Source organism: Rana temporaria, chromosome 1 (genome assembly GCF_905171775.1).
Source record: "Rana temporaria chromosome 1, aRanTem1.1, whole genome shotgun sequence".
NCBI classification, from domain to species: Eukaryota; Metazoa; Chordata; class Amphibia; order Anura; family Ranidae; genus Rana; species Rana temporaria.
In genome coordinates, this window is record NC_053489.1 from 492,565,819 (window position 1) to 492,592,719 (window position 26,901).

The following is a 26,901-nucleotide window of genomic DNA, read 5'->3' on the forward strand; positions in this document are numbered from 1 at the left end:
AAAGAAAAAAGATAAGAAAAAAGGGCCTGCGAATACCTTGGCAGACTCAGAAATACTCTCAGAGTCACTCTCAGAGATTAGAACAGACCAAGATAGAGAAACAGACAAAGAAACAGACCTCGAACAGGGTAATAAGGAAGAAACGCAGGATATGACACTTTTGCCAACAAAAAGGGAGATGGAAGGCATGTTCGCTGCGTTAGAAAGATCACTCAAAACGCAAATGGAAAAAATGGAGAAAAACATGGGGCATATATTGGAAAGAGTGGAGGAAGTGGAGAAAAAAGTTGACCATAATGTAATCTCATTTAAAAAACTAGAGGATGAAATAAAAGCATTAAAAATAAACCAACGAGAACAGGCGTATAAATTAGAAGATCAAGAGAACAGAGATAGAAGAAAGAATATAAGAATACGCGGTGTTCCAGAAACGACACAAGCCGAGGACCTCCCAGAAATAATAAGAAAAATCTGCAATCCAATTTTAGAGAGAGAAACAACTTCCCCACTCAGAATAGATCGAGCACACAGAATAAGACGTCCTAGGGAGAGAGCACAGGATTACCCAAGGGACATTATTGTGCGTTTTGAAAGTTGGGAAGAGAAAAACCAGCTATGGAGAAAACTGAGAGGGAAGTCGCCGTTAGGATACGATCAACATAATATTCAAATTTATCAAGATTTGTCACAAGAGACGTTAAAACGAAGAAGAAGTTTAAAACCATTGCTAGGTGTCCTGCAGGAGCATAATATTCAGTATAATTGGGGATTTCCAGCGTGCCTAATAGGCAGAAAAAATGGTGTTTCGGCAAGACTGAGGTTTTTGGAGGAAATACCAGAATTTTGTCATAGTTTAGGCATCCCAATACCAAGAAATTATTAGCGTTGATCGGCCGGGGAGGAGGGGAATTGTGGGAGGGGGGGCTGTGGGGGGGGGGGAAATGGGGAGGGTCAACATAGTAAGCTATCGGAGTCGGACCGGGGAGAGGGGAGACCCAGAGAGTGCTTCTTCACCAGTTCCCTAGTATAGGGGGACAGGAGACCGGGCTAAAATAGAACTCCACCTCAGCCTGAGGAGCAAAAGAGCGCCAGGAGCGCCAAATAGAAAAAGCTCTAAAAATGACCAGAAGGTCAGGGATCGAATGGGGGGGGGAGGGGAGGAGAAAGCCCCAAAAGAAGAACAAGGGGGCAAGGTACAATTGGAAGGGAGGGGGGGAGGGAGAAGGGAGGGGGGGGAGGAGATCGGGTGGGAAGGGAGAGGGGAAGATTAGAGAGGGGGGGAAAGGGATTCAGATCTGTGTGTCATGCAGTAGGAAAGAACATACATACCCAAGACAGAGGGAAAAAAAAAAAAAAAATATGACAAACATAAAGTTCTTAACATATAACGTAAGAGGTCTCAGTTGCCCCGAAAAAAGACATATGGTACTAAGAGAAGTTGAAAGGCATTCCGCTGAAATAGTTTTCCTGCAAGAGACACACATAACGCTGGACTCTAATGTCAGATTGTATTCTCGGGCAGTTCCTAGTTGGTACTACGGGGACTCCCCAAAGAAGAGAGCAAAAGGGGTCGCCATAGGAATAGGGAAGAATATCTCCTTTACAGTGGAAGATAGGAAAGTAGACCCGGAAGGTCGTTATTTGTTTCTAAAAGGAGTACTCCAAGGGAAAAAATACACGTTAGCAAATATTTACTGCCCAAACAGCCAACCGCATAAATATCTGAGGGGGATTTTGAATGCCTTAATGGACTTTAAAATAGGACATGTAATACTAGCAGGAGATTTCAATCTCTCAATGGACTATGAACTGGACAGTACATCCGGGGCTCAGAGGCGAAATATTAAACAGCTTAGAATATTAAGAAAAAAAATGCATAGCTACTGTTTAATAGATCCCTGGAGGATTACATATCCAAATAAAAGAGACTACACTTACTATTCCTCCGTACACGGAACATACTCAAGACTGGACTATATATTGGTAGACCATGAGTTATTGGAAGAGGTAGTAGATACTTCGATAGGGGTATCTACAATCTCAGATCACGCTCCTGTTATAGCGGAAATTAGATTCAAAGAAATAGAGCAAAGAAAAGGATCATGGAACCTGAATGAAGAACTTATAGAGGATATAGAGGTAAACAACATAGTGAGAACGGAATTGGATCAATATTTCACCCTTAACAACACACCTGAAGTAAGGGTAGCTACCGTTTGGGAGGCCCATAAGGCATACATCAGAGGGAAATTAATCTCAATAGGAGCAGGGAAAAAAAAGATAAGGAAATTAAACATGAAAAAATTAACAACTGAGCTATTTGAACTGGAGCAAATGCATAAAGAACGAGGAGAAAATGAAATATATCATGAAATTATTGTAAAGAGGACCCAGCTTAGAGATCTGATGAAGGTTGAAACAAGAGACATATTCAAAAATGTTAGAAAGGAGAGATATAAATGGGGGAACAAACCAGGGAAACATTTAGCCAAAATATCCAGGGAAAAAAAAAAAAAAAAACTACATCGAAAAAATAAAGAATCAAGACGGCCTTATGAAATATAAGACGTCTGAAATAGCGGAATCCTTTCGGACTTTTTATAGCTCACTATATTCAATAAGAACTAAGGAAACACAAGAGCAAGAAAAGATGAGAAAAAGGAAAATCAGGGAATACTTAGAAGAAGTGAAATTACCTCAAATTTCTCAAAATGACATTGAATCCCTAGAGGCCCCAATAACTCAAGAAGAGGTACATAGAGCCTTCAGGGAAACCCCGTGCGGGAAAAGTCCAGGCCCTGATGGCTTGCCGATCAAATATTATAAAACATTTAGCGAACTCCTGGTTCCAGAGATATGTAACTATTTTAACAAAATAGGAGAGGAAGAAGAAATAAGAAAAGAATCTCTTTTGGCAAATATCTCTATTATCCCTAAAACGGGAAAAGATGGAACGTTGTGTTCCTCCTATCGTCCAATAGCACTGTTAAACGCAGACCTGAAAGTATACGCGAAAATATTAGCAACCAGGATAAAAAGTTTAATGCCGCAATTAATAAACTCAGATCAGGCGGGCTTTGTAGCAGGCAGAGAAGGAAGAGACAATAGTATAAGGACCCTGTTACTGTTACAACAAGACCCAAAAAAGAAACCCCCAGTCGTACTCATGTCCTTAGATGCCGAAAAAGCATTTGACAGAGTCGACTGGGGGTTTATGATGGAAACTTTACAAAAAATAGGCATGGGCCCAAGGTTCATGAAATGGGTAAAGAACCTGTACAGCCACCCGACGGCAAGGGTGAAGGTCAATGGGAGTATGTCATCTGTGTTCAACATGGAAAACGGAACCAGACAGGGGTGCCCGCTCTCACCTCTCCTATATGTAATAGCTTTGGAACCGTTGTTAGCAAAAATCCGGGAAAACCCGGGGATAGGAGGGGTGAGAGTGGGAGATGAAGAACACAAGGTGGCGGCGTATGCGGATGACATACTCCTATATCTGACCAAACCTAGAGTATCTCTCCCTAATGTTATAAAGGAAATAAAAAGATATGGAGAACTTTCAAATTTTAAAATAAACCCGATAAAAACGGTAATCTTGAATCTGGGGATAGAAAAAAAAGAAGCAGAAGAACTACAGAAAGAGTATCCATTCACATGGGAGAAAGAAGCTATAACGTACTTGGGTATAAAAATTACATCTAAAGTTGAAAAACTCTATTCGGCCAACTTTGTCCCCTTAATCAATGACATTAACCATGACCTGAAAAACCTAGCAAAAAAACATATCTCCTGGATAGGCAAGATTAATGCGTTTAAAATGATGATTTTACCAAAGATAACATACAAACTTCAAATGCTCCCAATAAAAATACCGCAAAGCTTCTTTAAAGTAATTAAAACAGTAATTTTGAAATATTTATGGGCAGGTAAAAAGGCTAGATTAAGCTATTCATTGTTGAGCTTGAAAAAAAAAGGAGGGGGGTTGGGGCTCCCCGATATAAAAAGATATTATTTTGCTGTAAACTTAGCTAGGTTGGTAGAATGGACAAACGCACATACACAAAAAAAATGGGTACGTATGGAAGAAATATTAAGTGGGACACTATTAAATAGAAATGTATGGATACCACCGAAAATGAGGGAACTTAGCACGAACACACACAACATAACAAGGAACGTATTTAGGATATGGGACACAATATTGAGACGGGAAAAATGGGAGTATAACTCTCCATTAATCCCATTAGCAGGCACAAATTTTTTTCCACCAGGTAACGGAACACGTTTTGGAAAACACTTAGGGGAGAAAAAATTAAAAGATATTGTTACACGGGGAAAAATTAAACTTAGACAAGAGATAAAAATAGGGGAAGGGGAACAAAGCATGAGTGAATGGGAGTATATGCAGTTAAAACATTTTGTGAGCACACTACCACAACCAATTAGGGAAGACAAGACACTATATCCAATAGAAAAAATATGCAGCATGGACAAGCCCCTGATACACGGTATATCAAAGGTATACGGGATACTAACAGAACTCGAGACCCAGGAAGCATTGCCCTTTTTAGAAAAATGGGAAAGCGACATTGGTAAAAAAATTGATAAAACACAAATGATAGGTGCAGTATATAACCATGCCGCGGACATCACCACCATAGAAGCAAATTATAAATGTATGGTGCGATGGCACATGACCCCATCAAGAATGAATAAGATCCACCCTAGAAATTCAGAGTTATGTTGGAGAAACTGTAAACAAAAAGGAACAACACTACATATATGGTGGGACTGCCCGAGAATGCAGGAATATTGGAAAGAAATCTTGAAATATATCGCAGAAATAACAGGAGAGACGATTCTATGTAGCCCGCTGACCTGTTTGTTTCACGGAACTGAAAAAACAAAAAAACAATATGGAACAACTCTGGTCCCAGTGTTGTTAAACGCAGCTAAGGCTCTGATCCCCAAAAATTGGTTACACCCAAAGAGGCCATCAATTAAAGAGTGGATAGAAAGGGTGGAATATATAGAAGAGATGGAGTATCTTGCCTGCAGAGAGTTAGGAGAAGAGGACAGAAACAGGATGGTTTGGGAAAAGTGGAAAGTGTTCAAATCCACAGAAAAGTTCGTCCAGGGAACGACAGAAGCAGAAAGATGAAAAACCATAAAAGAAGATTGCATGGCACACAGATCCGGGGGGGGGGGGGGGGGAAAGGGGGGAGGAAAAGGGGGGGGGGAAAAAAAGGGGAAGAAAAAAAAAAAAGGGGGGAATAATAACGATATGCTAATGTAGTTAGATTCGTCAAGCGGGAAAACACCAACTTAACAGTTTAAAAATGTTAAATCAGTAATATCAAAAAAAAAAACACAAAAAAAAAAAAAATATAAACAAAAACCCACGAATGATGCGAAGCCGCAAGAGAGATGCTAAGGGCGGGCGAACCGTGAGCTAGCCTCTCGGCCATATGTGAGCAGAGTCTGACGTGAAAAAAAAAAAAAAACTTAGATTGATAAAAAAAAAAAAAAAAAAAAGAAGAAGATTGCAATAAGCGTTTGATTGGTTTGCACAAAAGTTATAGCGTCTACAAAATAGGGGATAGTTTTATTGCATTTTTACTCTTTTTTTTTTTTTACTAGTAATGGCGGTGATCAGCGATTTTTATCATGACTGCGACATTATGGCGGACACATCGGACACTTTTGATGCCATTTTAGGACTATTGTCATTGATACAGCAATCAGTGCTATGGCAGCGCGCCCACAATACCGCATGTTCAAAGGAAACATACAGGTACGTCCATCTGCCCACAGGAGCCATTGTGTCGACATATATAGTCATGCACTGGTCCTTAAGTGGTTAATAAATGTCTAAAATGCAGCAATCCACGGCAACCAACTAGAATTTATATTTTACGGATCTGGCTACAATAAACAAATTTATTCAGTTGTACGAGTCACATCACTTTGCAAATTATTGCACTTTGCATTTCCTTATTAAATAAGACCATTTCATCCCCAACACTTCATGCAAATTTGATATACAAAACTACTCAAGCCAGATTGCTTCTAGGAATTTCAGAAAATAACTAACCAGAAGATATGAAAAACCATTTGCATAGCTACAGAAAAACAGAAATGTGATCCATTTGCAAAGCTAATAAGTCTTTATAAATTAAGGAGTCAGTACAAAGGCCATTCATTCAACAATGATTTACCTTTTCTTAAATGGGCATTGCTGCGAGTTCCCAAAATAGTAATGAACTTCTCTTCATCTGTGCCCCACTTCGTTTCCCCAGCTTTAAATAAATCCTACCAGAATAAAAAGCAAAAAAAAAAAAAGAAGAACATCATACTTGTTTGAATTTCAAAATGCAGACACATACACAACCACCAAAACACAAAATTATTCCTTGAAACATTCATGTCAGTCTCTCATCAACCATGGAGAGCAACATGAAAAATGCACTGACCTGGGCATCCTGCTCAACCAGAGCATCATTGACTTTAGAGTCCGGGTCCCTATTACCCTGCAGAAACAGAAAAATGCTTCTTTAAAACTGTAAATCACTATTTATAATTGTGCTATCTAAATATCATATGCAGATGTGGCAAGATTACTTCACACACACACACACACACACACATATACATACACATCTACACACACAAAAAGTGCGTACACCCCTGACATTTTTGGAAATATTTTATTAGATCTGTTCATGCAACATCATTGAAGACATTACACTTTGCAAATGTCCAAATGGACTCAAAGTGTCAATATTTTATGTGGCCACCATCGTTTTCCACCACTGCCTTAACCCTCTTGGGCATGGAGTTCACCAGAGCTTCACAGGTTGCCACTGGAGTCCATTTCCAGTCTTCCCTGCCAGTGACATTTATACAAAAAATTGCCTTTTTTCACCCCACGCTGATGAAGTCCCGCTCATAGGGACGTAACGTCGTACGAGGGGAAGGGGCCACATGTGACGTCAACCGCGATCGCCGACCTAGACTGAAACCCATGCTCTTATGGATGTTTTATGCTGTTTCGCTGCACTCGTTTGAGAGTGCTTATACAGTGAGTGTATTCGTTTTTTATTCTTAAATAAATGTATTTTGGCTTCACAGAGCACTAGATTTCCTCTCCTTTGTTTTTTATGCCCTGATTGCCATGTCCTGATCCTGAGTCTGACTGATATCGTGGTTCTACTGCTGCATTGCTTGCTGTCCTCTGAGAACAGGTGGTTCTCCGATTATGCTTTGTGACCTATTGCAGGTCGAAGTTGTAAGGTGAGAGGCCATTCCTGCTATTTGGTGGAGGTTCCTTCTGGATATCACCCTTTGGATTTTTGCACTATTATATTCCGATTTGGATCATCTTTTTGCACTTGAGCACTTTATATGGACTTTATTATATAATTTTTAATTATATATCATATATCATATGTTTTAACTTTCTGTATGTATAGTTTTAAAATTGTTTGTTTTGCGCTGCACTATTATTATTTTATGTCAATGTGAGGTGTTTTATTTGAATTTACCTTAGTGCTGGCTTGCATTTTTTAGTTTATATTTACATTCCAGCGCTGAATAATTTTTCTTTATTAGTGACATTTATACAGCAGATCAGTGGCTAATTATAGCACTGATCAGTGTATAAATGTCAATGGTTTAAAAAAAAGTGTCAAGAGGGTGCCATCTGTCCGCCGCAATGTCGCAGTCACACACAAAAAAAAAAAAAGATAAAAATGCCATAAATCAACCTATTTTATTGGCGCTGTAACTTTTGCGCAAACTAATCAATATACGCTTATTGTGATTTTTAATCAAAAATATATAGAAGAATACACATCAGCCTAAACTGAGGAAAAAATGTGTTTGTTTTTCAAATTGGGATATTTTATTATAGCAAAAAAGTAAAAAAAATTGTGTTTTTTTTTCAAAATTGTCGGTCTTGTTTAGGGCGCAAAAACTCTGATTGTAAGCTGTAACGAGCAATATGATTCCTACTGTATTAAATTATATTGTAATTGTTCTGTCTGCCCTAATGTAAAGCTCTGCATAAACTGTTGGTGCCATTTGGCCACATCTCAAAAAAAAAAAAAAAAAAAAAAGGAGATTTGTTCTTTGAAAGAAATATGGACTTTGGAGGTGTATATACAGTCAGGTCCATATATATTTGGACACAGGCACAATTTTAGTTTGTTTCAGGCATTTACCAAAACATATTCAAGCTACAGTTATATAATGGATATGGACTGAAAGTACACACTCTCAGTTTTAATTTGAGAGTATGTACAGCACATCCAAATCAGAGAAGGGGTTTAGGAATTACAGCTCTTAAGAATAGCCATCCCCCTTTTTCAAGGCACCAAAAGTAATTGGACAATTGAATCAAAAGCTTTTTCATGGCCAGGTGTGGACTACTACATTATTTTTTCAACAATCAAGCAAGTAAAAGATCTGGAGTTAATGCTAAGTGTGGTATTTGCATTTGAAATCTATTGCTGTGAATTAAATCATGTGATCAAATGAGTTGTCCATGAAAATTAAACAAATCCATCAGAGAGATAGCAGCAACATCAGGAGTGGCCAAATCAACAGTTTGGTATATTCTGAGGAAAGAAGAACGCACTGGTGAGCTCAGTAGCAAAAAAAAAGGCATGGGAATCCACAGGAGACAACTGTGGTGGATGATCACAGGATCCTCTCTGTGGTAAAGAAAAACCCATTCACAACATCCAAACAAGGGAAGAACACCAGGGGGTGAGCGTATCATTGTTTTAAAATTCTACAATCAATAGAAGAAGTCACAAGAGCAAATACAGAGGGTTTACCACAAGGTGCAAACCATTCATAAGTCTGAAGAATACAAAAGCCAGATTAGACTTTGCCAAAAAAACTCTAAAATAGCCAGACCAGTTCTGGAAAAGCATTCTTTGAACGGATGAATCCAAGATTTATCTGTACCAGAATGACAAGAAGAAAAAATTGTGGAGAATACTTGAAACAGCTCATGATCCAAAGCACACAATTTTATCTGTAAAACATGGTGGAGGCAGTGTGATGGCATGGGCATGCATGGCTTCCAGTGGCACTGGGTCATTGGTGTTTATTGATGATGTGACAGAAGACAGAAGCAGCCAAATTAATTCTGCAGAATTTAAAGATATACGGTCAGCCCAGATTCAGACAAATGCAGCAAAGTAGATTGTCCATCGGTGCTGTAAAGCATCGTTCAATGATCCAAAACACACTGCAAAAGCAACCCAGGAGCTTTTGAAGCAAAAGAAGTGGAATATTCTGCAATGGCCGAGTCAAGCACCTGATGTCAACCCAATTAAGCATGCATTTCACTTGCTGAAGGCAAAACTAAAGGCAGAGAGACCCATAAACAAAGAACAACTGAAGACAGCTGCAGTTAGAGCCTGGAAAAGCATCAGAAAGGAGGAAATCCAGTCTTTGGTAATGTCCATGGGTTTCAGACTTCAGGCAGTCATTGCCAGTAAAGGGTTCTCAACAAAATTTTAAACATGAACATTTTATGATTACATTCGTATATTTGTCCAATTGCATTCGAGCCCCTGAAAATGGGGGGACTGTGTGTAAAAAAGGGTTGCAGTTTCTAAAATGTGTACTTGATATGCATGTTCAACCTCTTGAATTAAAGATAAAAGTATGCACTTCAAATTAAAATGCAACAATCCAAATTAATTTGATTCTGGTGGCATACAGGGCCAAAAGTATGAAAATTGTGCCTGTGTCCAAATATATAGTATATGGACCAAACAATGTTTTTTTTTTTTTTTTAGCAATCAATATGTGCAATCTGTGAAGTCATTCAGCTCATTAAAAGCACACACACACACACACACACACACACACACACACACACACACACACTCAGGCTGGGTTCACACTATTGCGAATTGAATGCAAATTTTTCTGTATCCAATTTGCATAGCAGGAGATTGTGACCAGCTCTCTATGGAGGCGGTTCACACATCTCCACAGCAGCTCCGGTGCAAAACGACAGGAGCCCTGTGCGTCTTTTGGTCTGTTTCAGGTCTGAATTCAGCAAAAAAATGTGGGCTGAAAAAGTGAATGAAGATGCACCAGACTCCTGCTGTAAGCCACTGCGTTCTCAAGTGTGAGCCCAGCCATAAAGTCCCTTTTTTCTTTTTTGTTTCGTTGTTTTATTATGGCAGGTATTACTACAGCAGCTCATTACAGTGCTCAACTACGCAGCTACAAAAGCTCAATGAGAGCATTTTTGTAGGCCCTAATAATAATGGCTACAAAACTGATCATCTGACAGTACCCCCCAGTCTCACAACAACATGCCATCTTGTACTATTGCACTTTTACTACTATAAAAGCAATGGACACACTCATTTACAACTGACAAAAATAAATACTTACTTGGGCAAGGACTACCAACATCCTCTGAAAATATCCAGATGTATCTCCAGTGATGCAGTCTTCCAACTCACATCCATGTTCTAAAATTGAAATTCAGAAAGCCGCATATTGCAGGATAGACTATTAGATTAACTACTGTATATTATAATTTAGAGTCTTTATATGTATAAAACAAGTCAATACAACAAATTTAAAATCATTTAATTTCTTTCTTAGATAAGAGCTTCTCTTGTAAGAATGATACTCCACCTGCTGAAATGCACCTTCGCTGCACTGCACCCAGCATTCTGTCTGAAATTAAGCAGTGCTTTTGGGTAGTACGTGACCTACTCTCAGGATGCCATGATAGGGTTTGAACAGCCAACCGTCAAGCCCTAGCATTGCCACCCGACGAGGAACAAGAAGAAATTACCTCAATGTAAAGCTCAAACACCATCTGGGATAGGGGGTTACACAGAGTTAGAACTTCCACCTCTGGTGGAGAGACAGAATGGTAGGGGGTGCCGGTAGATGAGTATCCGTGGGTTGGGGGTTATTTTCACATGAGAACCGGTAGCTTTGTCCTGAATAAATCTTTTAGTGTTTAAAAGCAATTTGTACTCAAGGAAAGAATACTCTTTCGAAGTCCCATGTAGCACCTCAAGGCAACATTCACAGTAGGTGCAGAACCTTGGAAGAAAAATCTACATTTTCCTAGCACAAAAAGCAGAATATCAAGTTCCTGGCTGTTTTTTGAAGCAGATCCGCAAATCCCTACACAAAGTTATGTTAATTTTAAAGGTTTTAGCAAACTTCATTGGCAACTTCTCACATTTTCTATTTTGGGACATTTTAAGGTAAAAAAAAAAAAAAAATCATATTTTTCAAGCGGAGCTCCAACCTAGAGTGGAACTCCCGCTGATCGGAACCCTCCCCCCCTCCGGTGTCACATTTGACACCTTTCAGGGGGGAGGGGGGTGCAGATACCTGTCTAAAGACACAGTCTCTGGTAAATTGCGGGCATGACGTCACTCCCCCCCCCCCCCGTTGTGTTCTGGGAACACTCGGCTCCCAGAACACAGCGGGAGCCAATCGGCAGCCCTAGCGCGACTCGCGAATGCGCCGTTGGGAACCGTGCAGTGAAGCCGGAACGCTTCACTTCCTGGTTCCCTCACCGAGGATGGCGGGGGGGGGCAGCAGAGTGACGAGCGATCGCTCGTCCTCTGCTGCGGACGGCGCTGGACTCCAGGACAGGTAAGTGTCCTAATATTAAAAGTCAGCAGCTGCAGTATTTGTAGCTGCTGGCTTTTAATATATTTTTTTCAGCGGACATCTGCTTTAAGTATATTTAAACATTTAAATTATATTTTGAGGTTTGTATTTTTCATAAAATATAATTTAAATGATAAGTTTCCATTGATAAGTTACCTAATAAACCCTTGTGGCTTTGTTTTGAAGTATATGCAAACACACACACACACACACACACACAAACAAAACATGCTCAGTTAGGGCCTATTCACACAATTTCAGTTGGGATATTCTGAGCGGCATCCCGATGCAGACCCAACGCAGACAAGGTAAGTTGCCTTGTTTCATGTGAAGCCAGTTTACACCACTGCATTGCAGAGGTGTGCACTGCATGCTTTTTCAAGTGCAGCAGGCTGTGGCAGAAACCACTGCATCTCAACACCATTGTGTGAATACAACTTAATGAAAAGTCACTTATGACATTTCAATAAAGTTCTAAAAAAAATAAAAAAAAATAATGCAAGAACAGTGCAATGTTCAGCGTGGCTGCTCGGGTGAATGATCTTTAAATATAATAACAAAATTATAAGGAGTAAACAACCAGACCAGAAAACAGTATTTGCCAATAAAAAAACTGATTACAAAAGCTTTTTTTTTTTTTTGAGGAATATAAACCGATCAGCCATAACATTATGACCACCACATAACCTGTCAAGGCCTTGACTCCACAAAACCTCTGAAGGCACGCTGTGGTAACTGACTGCAAACTGGCAGGAGCAGATCTTTTAAATCATGTAAGTTGCTAGGTAGGGCCTCAATGGATTGGGCTTGGTTTTTCCAGAACATCCCACAGATGCGTGATTTGATTGAGATCTGGAGAATTGGGGACCAAGCCAATGCCTCAAACTCATTTTTGAGTTCCTCAAACTATTCTTGACTTCATCATACCAGGCCACCTTCTTCCATTGCCCTGTGGTCCAGTTCTAAAGCTCAAATGCCCATTGTAGGCACTTTTTGCTGTGTACACAGGTCAGCATGGGTACCTGAAACCAGCCTGTGGCTATATAGACCCATACACAAACTGCAATGCCCTCTGTGCTCTGACACCTTTCTATTGAAAGCAGCATTAGATTTTTCAGCAATTTCAGCTACAGTAGCTCTTCTATTGGATTGCCCTACATGGGACAGCCTTTGCTCCCCACATGCATCAATGAGCCTTGGCTACCCATGACCCCGTTTCTGGTTTTCCTTCCTTGGACCACTTTTAATAGGTTCTGACTACTGCAACTGGGGAACATCACACAAGACCTGCAGTTTTGAAAATGCCCTGACGTAGTTGTCTAGCCATTGCAATTTGGTCCATATTAAAGTCAATCAAATCCTTATGCTTTCCTAATAGTGCAGTGCTGTGTATCATTATACCCTTATATAAAATTAACAGTTAATATACAGTCCTTAATTACAGTGATAATTATCACAGTGCAACAAGTTCTTGTGTAACTATTCATGGACAAGAACACTCTTAAATAAACTCAAATCGCTGTGAAAGAACTCCCATCTTTGGTAAAGAAACAGTTCTCAAATAACAGTGCTTCAAAAAAAATCACTGCTGTGCAGATCCGCCTCTCTAGGTTCAATAATCTGTGCACACCATCACCGGCTAAAGTGCCTTCTCACCTCAAGGATGAGTTAAAACTCATAAAATTATCACTCTTTCAATTCCTCCTTGGTTCTTTCTCTTTCACAGCTTATTGGTGGAAAATCCTATAGTTCCCAGACTGCACGTTCACGCTGGTAACCTCACTCGAACCACATCCAGGGAATACCCTCCTACTATGTTCACAGCATCTCCAAGCAGGGATGTAGTCCCAAGGGAGGGGGCGAGCATGCTGACTAAACCCCAGCCAGAACGGCTCGGATGATGGGGGCAAGCTTACTGAGGAGAAACAGGAAGTGAGGAATTCAGACAAAGAAAAAAAATATTTAGAAGGGAAATCGAAGGAAAAGGTAAGTGAACCAACAATGCAGTAGCTTAAAAGGAACCTATTTAGAAAATAAAAAACTAACCTTTACAGCCCCTTTAAGGCTCAGCTCCGCTTCACTCAATATGGTTTAGTAACATGTAACAAACAAACACAGATACCATAGTGTTCTCCGTTGGTATATTTATATGAGAACCATTTCTTTACCAAAGACAGGAGTTCTTTCACAGCGATTTGAGTTCATTCAAGAGTGTTTTTCATGAATTGTTACACAAGAACTTGTTGCAGTGTGATAATTATCACTGTAAATGAACTGTTTATTTTATATAAGAATACAATGACACACAGCGCTGCACTATTAGGAAGTTATTGTCTCTATTAAGTGTGGCGATTCACTGGGAGTGTTACAGCAGCTGTGGAGATATTTTTATATTCACATTTATAGTTAGATTAATAGTTTGGCGCTGATTGCTTTTTTCAGTTGAAATCCTTATGCTTGTCCATTTTTTCTGCTTTCAACACATTAAATTTACGGACATCATGTTCGCTTGCTGCCTTATATATTCAACCACTTTCAGGTGCCATTGTAATGACATAATTAATGTTATTTTACCTGTCAGTGGTCGCATTGTTATGGACAATTGGTATAAGTTCCAATGTGCTGACTTAATAGAACTGTGGTAAAAGAAAAATTGGTCTGGATACAAAAATTGAGTCTGACCACTCTTTTAGGCATCTCTTTAAATGACTCCAAAACAAAACACATCACATTGAACCTTCATTTTAACACATGACAACACACAAATGTGAAACCTATGTTGCCGTGCAATGACAGACCAATCAAAATTAATGGGCTGCCTTAATGCAATGCACTTGGTAACACCCTGTAAAAGAATGAATTCAGCCTTTAAGGCCCCGTACACACGACCGAACATGTCCGCTGAAACTTGTCCGACGGACCAGTTTCAGCAGACATGTTCGGTCGTGTGTACGGCCGACGGGACAATTGTCCGGCGGATCGGACAGTTTCCAGCGGACAAATGTTTCTTAGCATGCTAAGAAACATGTCCGCTGGAAGCCTGTCCGTCGGACATGTTCGGTCGTCTGTACAGACTCACCGGACATGTACGATCGTCCGAAAGCCCTCGCATGCGTCGAAGTGATTCAACGCATGCGTGGAAGCATTGACCTTCCAGGGCCGCGCACGACGCCACGTCATTGGCGCGGCCACGTCACCCGCGTATCGTGTCCGCGCGGATTTCTGTCTGATGGTGTGTACAACCATCAGACAGAAATCCGGCAGCGGACCGTTTTCAGCGGACGGATCCGCTGGTGTGTACAAGGCCTAAGAAGATACTAAACCTTGCCCTGCTACATCAAACATGAACATGGGTTTTGCTAAAATTCTTCCCTCAACCTTATATTTTAAATTTGGTTTGTTAAACTTTCAGGATACGGTTACTTAATTTACCAAGACTGTATTCTGAAAATGTATTCAACAACTTTTCTTCACAAGTAGAAAACATCAGCACAGTTTATTCCTTCTATGTATACCTTCTTTGTAGACCTTATTAATGTGATGGATTTCAGGTGTAGATCTAGAAGCAAGAATTTCGGCAAGGACATTTTCTGTAGTGCCAGCACCCTGGAAAACAAGCACATATTGCCATGTACATAGATCTCAAGGACATGCGACTCGTCACAAAAGCAGTGTTTAATCCTTTCAGCATACATTTTTTTGTAATACATTTTTTGTCTTATGCTGATCAGAAAAAAAAACATTCTTTGCCCTTTTACCCTAAGAACAATCACAAAGCAGCATGTATTGAGCAAAAATCAATTATGTCCTTAAAGTAAACAAAATGCAGCATAAATGAAGATTGATATGTTGCCACGTATTCTGTGATTGGATTAAATTGACAGTTTCATACTTGAAAACGTTCTGCAATTGCTACTGAGTGTTTTTCAACATACATGAATAATTAATTTTCCTGCATGCAAAAAAGAAAAACACATACCTTTGTTGCATATCTAAGTTGCTGAGCATCATACATATTTGCTGGGGTCATTAGTGCCACAACCACCTTCTCGAGTTTACCCGTAAGTTCAGACTTCAAATCATCAACAAGATCCTATAACACACACACACACACACACAAAAAAAAAAAAAAAAAAATATTTCAAATGCTTCATAGAATTGCTTTAGCATTGATAATGTGCGATGTGTGTAGAAATGACTAAAACTGAAACCACGTAAAAAAAAAAAAAAAAAAACTTTTTTTTTTATATCATAGAGCAAAAATAAATAAAAAAAAAGAATTTATTTTAAAATTAAATGGCTATAATATTTAATTATTAATTTAATTAGATGAAACAGAAATATGTGGCAGAGGAAAGTTTTTCTTCTTTTTCTAGCGATTCAGGGAATACAATGACTTGGCTCATTGCTGAACTAAATTTGGCCATCTTGTACAAAAACTACTTACAGACCTACCCTGCCAAATAAGGTCTTAAATGCCACATCAATTTGCTGTCGCTGAGCATTGCTTCTGGATGTAAGAATCTTCATAATAGGGTCTTCATCAGTACCTGAAATGTAATGTTCAAAGAGAAGCCACAGTGAACCAAATATTCTTTATTATGACATTCTACAACAGAGGGGCATAATTTGTGGTGTCGGGGGCCCAAACAGTGCCCTAATAATGCCATATGTAGTGGCAAAAAAAAAAAAAAAAACACTTTAAAGTTTATTTTTTGATCACCAAAATAATTTCACTAAATTGGGTTTAAAGCGTGGGGAACCAAAGCCAGGTATAGATTTCCCTCACTCTGCATCCATTCACACCTCAACCAAAATTTAAATTAACCATTTTGGGAAGTAGTGCTCATAAGAAGCAAATTTACTGCATTGGCTATATTCACACACATATAAAAACATACCTAAACCCTTCATTGCTTTGCGGAGAGCTTCTGCATCATCATTCGCTTTGAAGCCAGGGAAAGCCTTGATGGTTCCTCTGTTAGTCTAAAATAATACAAAAGTTTTGTTTGAAACCTTCCATATACTTTATATCCATTATATCGCAGTAAATAAGTGGAAGTATCCTTTAAACATTATTTGTGCAGCACCCGAGTTTAGCATTACAGTGAACAAATCTGGGAGATACTTGGAAAGGCAGCATGATACTTTTGGATATGCAAGTACTTGAATTACGTTGACACACACACTTAATTACAGAAAATCATTGCCAATTGTGCTGAATGATGGTCCTACTCACCAGGAGCTTACAACCTGTTATAAAAATGCACCAAAAGTGATGTATACTAAAACCTTTTTTTTTTTATGGAGAAGTACAACGTACAGCCTACAGACTGTTTACATGCTTTCCAACTTTCAATTATGATAATGATATTGGCAGGGAAGACAGCATATTATGCCTCAGGCTTACAGATTCTTAGCCATTTATTGCATCATTACATATTTAGTATCCTGTTTAACTGACGGAAGAAGCTCAAAACTTGACATAGGATTTTGCAATCTACTTTGCAAGATCATTTACGTGGGTGGGACAGAAAAATTACACTTAGAAGTATGAATAAATGCTCTTCTAATGTTTACACCCACTATTAGCTTTGTAGGAAACAAACATTACAGTGTTCTTTCAGGTTTAACCACAAAAAAATCTCTTTAGGAGCACACAAATCTAATGTAACCATTATCATAAAAAAAAATTCCAAAACAAGAATAATGAATTGTCTTCAGGGACTTGTAGGAAATTAACAGAGTACATGTTCAATAATTCATAGGGCGCCTTTCCTCTGAGACATAGCACTAAGCCTGAACACTGTAATGCTAAAGCTGAATGCTGCACAGTCAAATTATTTTTATTTTAGTTTTTTAAATAGAGTTTATGTCTGGACAACACGGTTTAGGATTTCAAGACAGCAGGAGGTACTGTCCTTATGATAGCAAGGCCACAATGTAAGCCTATTGATGGGCGGATATAAATGTAAAACTGTTTAAATCCACCTACATCTGTGTATGTTCAGGTCTGTTTTTTTTGGAAATGAAACACCCAACATCCAGAACGGAAGTAAAAGTGTGTCATCAAAATCTTTTTATTTCTTTGAAAAAATGTGATTAAATGGATGACGTCCATGTGAAAAGGGGCTTAAAGAGGAACTTAAATCCACATGGGGTGGGTGGTCTCTTCCCTCATGTCAACCTCATGTTCCTTCCCTCTGTCACTTAAGTGGCTGGTCAGAATTACAAATATGGCAAATAAGAAATGTTACTTATAGATGTCAGGTTTGTCTGAATGTCTGATTTTTTTTGTTCCTGGAATGTAGCTTTAATTTCAACTTAATTTATTTCTAAGAAAATGTCAGAGTGACTTAGTAAACACTTAAAGGCAACAATGGGATTTATCAAGACGGTTGGACTTTAAACAGTTTGATGTATTTCTTGTATGCTTTTCCTGGAATCATTCATATTTAAAAAAAAAAAAAAAAAAAAAATAGTTGTCGATTTTTTTTTTTAAGTTACATTTCAGGAAAATCTTTCATAGAGTGTGCCATCACAGATTGAGCCTTCTGAAAATAATGGGCGGCACCCCACCCGTTATGACTTACAGCTAGTGAAAACCCAAAATTCAATGCAGCGTGTCTTGGAGGCGATCATCCTGTGGCACTGCTGAGGTGCTATGGAAGCCCAGGTTAATTTGATAGCAGCCTTCAGATCGTCTGCATTGTTGGGTCTGGTATCTACTATCTTCTTGACAATACCCCACAGATTATCTATCGGGTTTAGGTCAGGCGAGTTTGCTGGACAATCAAGCACAAGTGATACCATGATCATTAAACCAGGTATTGGTACTTTTGGCAGTGTGGGTAGGTGCCAAGTCGTGCTGGAAAATGAAATCAGCATTTCCATAAAAGCTGGTCAGCAGAGGGAAGCATGAAGTGCTATAGAATTTCCTGGTAGAAGGCTGTGCTGACTTTGGACTAAATAAAACAAAGGGGACCAACAGATGACATTTCTCCCAAAATCATCACGGACTGTCAAACATTTTGCATTTTATTTTGAAATCAAGGTCAGAGTTTGGAGGAAGAGTGGAGGCGCACAGAATTCAAGTTGCATGAGGTCCAGTGTAAAGTGTCTACAGTCAGTAATGATTTGGGGAGCCAAGTCATCTGCTGGTGTTGGTCCATTGTGGCTTATCAAGTCAGTGCAGCCCTCTACCAGGAAATTATAGAGCACCTAATGCTTCCCTCTGCCGACTAGCTTTATGGCTATGCCGATTTTATTTTTTAGCGGGACTTAGCACCTGCCCCCACTGCCAAAAGTACCAATACCTGGTTTAATGTGCCCCTTTGCATATTTTAATTGTCCACTTCACTGCTGCTGCGCTGGCCGGCGCTCCCCGGCAAGCGTAGGTTTCTTTCTGGGGCATCCTTTGGGCTCAGTCAATTGCCTTATGCGGCCCGTCAATATTGGCGGTCCACGCATGTGCACCATAGTCTTGATGTCATCTGACCCTGACGTGCCGCCCACCTAGCTTGTCAGCGCCCGTTTGTGCTGGGGGGGGGTCTTCCGATTCACAAGCTCCAGTGCACACCTTTGATACAGGTGATAGCATCACTAAATGGTCTCCTGTTCACGTAATATCTCTATAGTCTTCAGATTGGTTATACCAATCATATGAATGCATCTCATACACCTTGCTACACACATATAAAAAGTAGTCAGTGTCAGACTGCAAACAGATAACCTGAAACTTGTGAAGGTCTCCCTTGATGACAGGACATACATTTTAATGCTGTGCTGCAAGTAAGTGTCACTGCATTTGGTTACTACCATTACCATCTTTTAACATCTTCGGCTAGCCGCCTTTTTTTCTCTGTTATACTTGGCCATATTGAATGCAACTGTTCAGTGATGCTGAGAACTCCAGAATTATGGCAGCTCCACTTTATTTGTGTATCTATTGCATGCATATAATCAGGGGTCAAGTCCTGGGGAAAAAAAGTGTGGGAACTCCCACCCAAGATCCACTCCCCCACCAAAAATAAAAAAATGATACGCTCATATGCATAATTACTAAACCGCATGTTTTTTTTTCCGATCCACTGTACCTTAGTAATCCTTTATGTACTGGCCACTTCCTGTATATGGATTCATTGGGTAGTGTGCGAGTATTCCGTCACTTCCTCGATGCCGCAAGCTCCCAGGAGACATTGTGGCATCGAGGAAGTGACGGAATACCCGCACACTACCTGATGAATCCATATACAGGAGGCGGCCAGTAACAAAGGATTACTAATGTTCGCCTGCCCCTGACAGTGACTCGAGCTAGTGAAGGATTGGATCGGGCGGCTCGGCTGCTCTAGTCCTGCAAAGGGAACGGAGTTCCTGCTGTGAAAAAAATGCAGGAACTCCGTTCCCACACGTTCCCGCAGGACTTGAGCCCTGCATATAATCCATGTTACCATTCTGTTTTGCTGCCGCTTGCTTGTAAGTAAATTATCCAAAGAGTTGTTTCAAGCCTCCGTTTGTCTTTTGCCAAACAATACACCATTTAAAATTATGTATGGTGTGCCAGGGTCGTCTCCAGACAAATGATCTTTATGAGTGGCTGTCTGTCTAATTGAAGAGCTCCTAAGCACACTTTAGAAACAGGTGATATGGTGATGCCATCACTGCAGATGGGCTCCCATGACATCCTCATGTTCCCAGATTGGTTATACCAATCACATAGGTGCATCCCATACACCTTGCTACACACATATAAAGAAGTCTGTTTCAGACTGCAGACAGACAACCTGGAACCTGTGAGTGTCTCCCTTGATGACAGGACATACATTTTTAACCACTTAGGCCCCTTTCACACGGGCAGATAGATCAAGTTATCTACCGCAGCTAAACTCAGACAATGCTTTCCTATGTCCCCATTCACACACTGCGTTTAGCAACGGTTTCGTTACATGGGGTTTAGAGCGGTTAGAAAAAATAAAATTTGACTGCGTCCAGGAACGATTTATTGCAGCCATCTGCACATAACTGCAGGTAAATCGCAGTGTACTATTTTACCTGCAGATAGCAAAAAAAAATGTCCCCTTTATGTATTTTACCTTTAAATTTTTTACACTGTTTTACAAAAAAAAAATAGGTTTAACTTCTATTATTACAAGGAATGTAAACAAAACAAAAAAAAAAAGCGCATGACAGGACTGCTGCCGATAAAAGTGATCTCGCGGCTGCCATAACAAAGATATCCTATATCGGCACGGGGCAGTCCTGAAGTGGTTAATGCTGTACTGCAAGTGTCATTGCATTTGGTTACCATCATTACCATTTATTAACATCTTTGGCTAGCAGCTCTGCCTTCTGGAATATCCTTTATTATACTTACCCTAGTTCACTGCTGCTGAGAATTTCAGCATTATGGCAGCTTTACCTTATTCATGTATTCATTGCATGCAAATAATCAATGTTATCATTAGGTTTTGTTGGTGCTCGTTTGCCAGTAAATTATCCAGGGAGTCGTTTGTCTTTTTGCCAAAACAAAACATTTTATGCCAGGGCTGTCCTCAAATGATCCTTGTGAGCGCCTGCACAGCTACAGTAGTGTTAACGGGACAATGTAGAGCGTTTGAACCTCATGATCCACGTGGTGTTTTTATATCTACCAATAGTAGCCACCATGTGAGTATTTTTCTGTCATTGTATTACCAGAAGTCGCAGCTTTTTCTGACCGTTGCCTGAAGAAGGAAATATATATATTCCAAAACATGTTGGGATTTTCCTTTGCATGTATGGCCTCTTACTTGGAGATTAACCATGCGTCATAGAATTCAGCTGTATATTATCCATATATGATGATTACCATGCGTGTATAGTAAATGTGATATTCTCGTCTATGGTCAGACGGTTTTTATCAATACAAATTTTACTTTTTATTATACTTCTCAAAGCATCTTTCTGGTTTTCAACCTATGCCTTTAAAGTCCCAGGGGGCATCTTCTTTGTTTTTATTTCTCTATTTAAGGATGTAGCATTAGGTTCTAGTCATCGACTATACAGTTGGCTTGCTTCCTTAAATAATACCTGGTTTAACCACTTCCTGATGGCCGTACGACTTTATACGGCCGCAGTGTGGATCTTAATTTCCGGGAGGCCGTCTATATACGGCCTCCGGCCACTGGGGGGCGCGCGAGCCTGCCGCATCACTGAGATGCCTAAGCGTGTGCCTGGCAGCCACGATGTCCACCAGGCACACGCGATCGGCAGTTACAGAGACAAGGGCGTGGATCTGTGTGTGTAAACACACACAGATCCACATCCTGTCCGGGAGAGAGGAGACCGATCTGTGTCCCTTGTACATAGGGACACAGATCGGTCACCTCCCCCAGTCAGTCCCCTTCCCCCAAAGTTAGAAACACTATGCAGGGCACACATTTAACCCCTTCCTCACCCCCTAGTGTTAACCCCTTCAATGCCAGTCACATTTATACAGTAATCAGTGCATATTTATAGCACTGATTGCAGTATAAATTTGAACGGTGCCAAAAATGTGTCAAAAGTGTCCGCCATAATGTCGCAGTGCCGATAAAAAAAAAAAAAACGCAGATCGCCGCCATTACTACTAAAAAAAATAAAAAATTAATAATTCTGTCCCCCATTTTGTAGGCGCTATAACTTTTGCGCAAACCATTTGCTTTTTGCGATTTTTTTTTTTTACCAAAAATATGTAGAAGAATACGTATCGGCCTAGACTGAGAAAAAAAAAAAACATTTAAAAAAATTGGACTATTTATTATAGCAACAAGTAAAAAATAGGTTTTTTTTCACAATTGATGCTTTTTTTTGTTTATAACGCAAAAAATAAAAACCGCAGAGGTGATCAAATACTACTAAAAGAAAGCTCTACTTGTGGGGAAAAAAGGACGTCAATTTTGTTTGGAAACCACATCGCACGACCGCGCAATTGTCAGTTAAAGCGACGCAGTGCCGGAAGCTCAAATTTTACCTGGGCAGGAGGGGGGTATATGTGCCCAGTAAGCAAGTGGTTAATGACCATGGTATCACTGTGCTTGATTGACTAGCAAACTCGCCTGAAATAAACCCGATAGAGAATCTGTGGGGTATTGTCAAGAGGAAGATGAGAGACACCAGACCCAACAATACAGACAAGCTGAATGCCACTATCAAAGCAACCTAGGCTTCCATAACACCTCAGCCAGTGCCACAGGCCGATTGCCTCAATGCCACGCCGCATTGATGCACCAATTCATGCAAAGCCCCAACCAAGTATTGAGTGCGTACTATACTGTACAAGGACATACTTTTCTGTAAGCCAACATTTCTATATTAAAAATCCTTTTATTAGTCTTATGTAATTTTCGGAGATACTCAAAACATATAATTTTGTGTCCAACGCATCTATATAAAATATAAGTTTCACTTTTTTAATTGAATTACTGATACAAGTTCACTTTTTGACGACATTCTAATTTTATAAAATACACCCGTATCTGTCAGATAGGTTTTAAAAGGAACTGGGCATGTCAGTTTGACTAAAATCTTATGAAAAGCTAAAAACTTTGTTAATTTATATAACATACAAACAAAAAATACAATTGAGAGTTGAGAAGTATGTATAAACAAATGATTTAGTAGAAATTATTAAACATGAAACTAATTGGGGGCGTGTCCAAGATGGCGCTGGGAGCAGACGTGTAACTGCTGAGCTCCCGCTCTGAGATCCGGTTGGCGCCCTGTTATGTTTGATTGTTATGTGTTCTATGACAGTACGACAACCTTTTTATACAGTGATTGCTGGGATGGTGGACCTGGACCCTTCCTCGGGCCAGACTCTGGCTGGGGTGAACGATCCGGGCCGCTCATGTTTGCTCGCTCCTTTTATGATCTTCTTGGGGGATTGTTATGGCTACTCTTGATGTCCTCTCCTGGAACGCACAGGGCCTTAACTCCCCGATCAAGCGGTCTCTCGTCTTTCAATTCATTAAAAAGCACAGCCCTCACGTGTGTGTGTTGCAGGAGACGCATCTGGTGGGTAGCAAGACCCTTAGTCTTAAAAAGCCTTGGGTGGGCCACCATTATCATTCAACGTATTCTACCTATGCCAGGGGGGTTAGTGTCCTGGTACTCAAGTCACTCCCTTTTAAACTCCTCGATCTGGTTCTAGACCCGGATGGCAGGTTTGTGCTGGTTCACGCTCTGATTTACAATCTCCCGTGGGTTCTAGTGGGTTTGTATTTGCCCCCTCCTGCCTCCCTGGGAGTCCTGGGAACACTTGCGGCCAAGTTGGCGCAGTTTCCCTGTGACAATGTGGTCCTGATGGGCGATTTCAACCTGGTCCCGGACTCTGGTATGGACAGGTTCACCCCATCGGGTACTACTCGCCAGGGTTTGGCAGAATGGGCGGACACGTATGGGCTTACAGACGTCTGGCGATGGAGGAACCCGGATTCTCGGGCCTTCACCTGCCACTCGGCCACCCATAAATCCTTCTCTCGAATCGACTTAGCATATGTTGGGGCGCCGGTATTGCCCAGGGTACGTGACATAACCATCCTCCCTCGCGGGATCTCGGACCACGCCCCCCTGCTTCTCTCACTGACTCTGACCACTGACCCCCTCTGGAGACTTTCCAGGTTCCGGGTCTCCGACCCGGAGGTGGAGCCCAGGTTCCACGACACTCTCCGGGCCTATTGGGTGGACAACCCAGGTACGGCCGCGGAGACCACGGTGTGGGATGCCTTTAAGGCCTCCTCCCGGGGCCATTACCAGTCAATCATTGCGGGGGTCCGGAGGGAACGCAGGGCTGAGCTCACTGATGTAGAGGGGGAGGCGGTTAGACAGGAGGCTCTATACGTTCGCACCCGGGAACCCCATCACTATTCCCACCTCCAGTCCCTGACGCGACAGGCTGTTCTTTTACGGACGGCCCTGACACAGAAAAAGCTGCTTCACCAATCCCAACGCATTTTTGAACAGGGGGAGCGGACGGGGAGGCTTTTGGCCTGGCTCTCTAGAGAGCAGTCGGGTGGGTCCGCCATAGCTCAGGTCAGGGACGGGGAGGGGACCCTCCACTCCACTCCACGGGAGATTAACAAATGTTTTGCTGACTACTACCAACGCCTGTATAGCTCCAGGGTGGCGTACGATTTGCCCGACCTGTTGAGCTACCTGGAGGAGGTGGATGTCCCTGTTCTCACTCCCTCTTCTGTGCGTAAACTAGATGCCCCGTTTAAGCTCGAGGAGATACAGGCGGCTCTAAAGATGATGCAAGGGGGCAAGACGCCGGGACCGGATGGGTTCCCGGTCGAATTTTATAAGGCTTATGAGGAAGATCTGGCCCCTAAACTAAAGTCGCTTTTTTCGTCGGCCTCAGAGGCGGGAGCACTCCCGGACTCGATGTGCGAGGCAGTAATCGTGGTAATACCTAAGGCCGGCAAGGACCCTACCCAGTGCTCCTCGTACCGCCCTATCTCTCTCCTCAATGTTGACACAAAGCTCTTCGCGAAGGTCCTTGCGAATAGACTCAACACCGTTATTACGGCCTTGGTCCACCCGGACCAGACGGGCTTCATGCCTGGCCGTGGCACTGATATCAATCTCCGTCGCTTACATACCCACCTGGCGCTGGCGGGCCCGGGCGATCCCGGGGTGGTGGCCTCACTCGACGCCGAGAAGGCTTTCGACTCGGTCGAGTGGGGCTACCTCTGGGCGGTTTTGTCGAGGTTCGGTTTTGGCCCCCGTTTCCTGTCCTGGATACAAATGTTGTATGCTCACCCCACGGCGCGTATTCGCACCAACGGGACCCTGTCCCCCTCCTTCTCCTTGGAGCGGGGAACCAGGCAGGGCTGCCCGCTGTCACCGGCATTATTTGCCCTGGCTTTGGAGCCCCTGGCCGCACACATCCGGCTAGACCCGGGGGTTCGAGGGGTCAGGGTGGGCCCCCTGGAGGAGAAACTGTCACTCTACGCCGATGACGCTCTGCTGTACTTGGCGGATGCTTCTACCTCCCTGCATAACGCACTGGCGCATTTTGAGACGTTCGGGCGTTTTTCGGGAGTGCGAATCAATTGGGACAAGTCGGTGTTGCTCCCGCTCCACCCCTCGTTGATTCGCACTGACTCACATACTTCCCTACGATGGGTGGATGAATTCACCTATCTGGGGGTAAGGGTGGGCCTCGAGTCGGGGTCGTACATGGAGAAAAATATCCTCCCGATGTTGGAACATGTGACCAAGCGTTGTGCGACGTGGCGTAATCTCCCCCTCTCACCGGTGGGAAGGGGGAACCTTGTGAAGATGGTGATACTTCCCAAATTGCTATATTTCTTCCGCCAGACCCCTGTCACTATCCCGAAAACCTTCTTCCGACGTCTTGACAGTATAGTGATGACGTTTGTGTGGGCGGGTAGTCCACCCCGGGTTGCGAAACGTACCCTCTACCTTCCCTTGTCCGGGGGTGGGTTGGCCCTCCCCAACTTTATTGCATACTACTGGGCGGCAGTCCTGGTGACGGTCCGTTGGTGGTTTTCCCAGCCACGCCAGAACCCAGCGGTCACCTTGGAAGCGGCTGTCCTGGGCTCCTATGCAGCACTATCTAACCTGGTGTTTCGGGGATGTAGGGCTCACCCCTCTGTGACGGGGCCCATGGCAACTGTTATTCGGGTATGGGCGACTTCTAGGGCTCGAATGTTGAAGCCCAACACCGTCTCCCCACATACCCCGCTTTGGGGTAACCCCCTCCTCCCCCACCTGAACACGGTCCCTGACCCGGTGGTCTGGGCTCGGCGGGGTGTCCTTACCCTCCGGCACATTATGCCGGGAGGTGTGGTGATGCCCTTTCAGGAGCTGAGCCGGATCTACAAGGTTCCATCCTCCCTCACTTTTAGGTATGCACAACTCAAGCATGCTCTTGCAGCCCAGTTCCCGGAACCGGTTGCGCTCGAGTCGGACTCGATTGAGCGCCTCCTGATTTCGGGTGTCATGGGGAAGCCCCTCTCATCCCTATACCTACGTTTCACGGTGGCATACGACACAACCACTGCAGAGGCCCTGGCCAAATGGAATGCGGACATCCCGGATCTGGACGAGGAGATTTGGGAGGACTGTGTCTCTTCCTTTCTTCCGTCTATGATCGCTTCCAGAGACCGATTTATACAATTAAAATTTTTGCACCGGGCCTACTACACTCCGCAGAGATTGGCCAAGATTTATCCCTCC

The 26,901-nt window shown here is 42.0% G+C and overlaps 1 protein-coding gene across 1 annotated transcript in view; it reads right to left on the minus strand.

Moving 5' to 3' along the window:
* Nucleotides 1-26,901, minus strand: part of ANXA5 (annexin A5) — a 66,937-nt gene that overhangs the window by 21,606 nt on the left and 18,430 nt on the right. Inside the window, exons 3-9 of the mRNA XM_040330327.1 lie at nucleotides 16,581-16,665; nucleotides 16,135-16,229; nucleotides 15,659-15,772; nucleotides 15,195-15,285; nucleotides 10,429-10,508; nucleotides 6,477-6,533; nucleotides 6,222-6,315 (exon numbers count right to left, since the gene is read on the minus strand). Of these exons, the coding sequence (XP_040186261.1) occupies nucleotides 6,222-6,315; nucleotides 6,477-6,533; nucleotides 10,429-10,508; nucleotides 15,195-15,285; nucleotides 15,659-15,772; nucleotides 16,135-16,229; nucleotides 16,581-16,665 (616 nt within the window). The remainder of the gene's footprint in view (nucleotides 1-6,221; nucleotides 6,316-6,476; nucleotides 6,534-10,428; nucleotides 10,509-15,194; nucleotides 15,286-15,658; nucleotides 15,773-16,134; nucleotides 16,230-16,580; nucleotides 16,666-26,901) is intronic.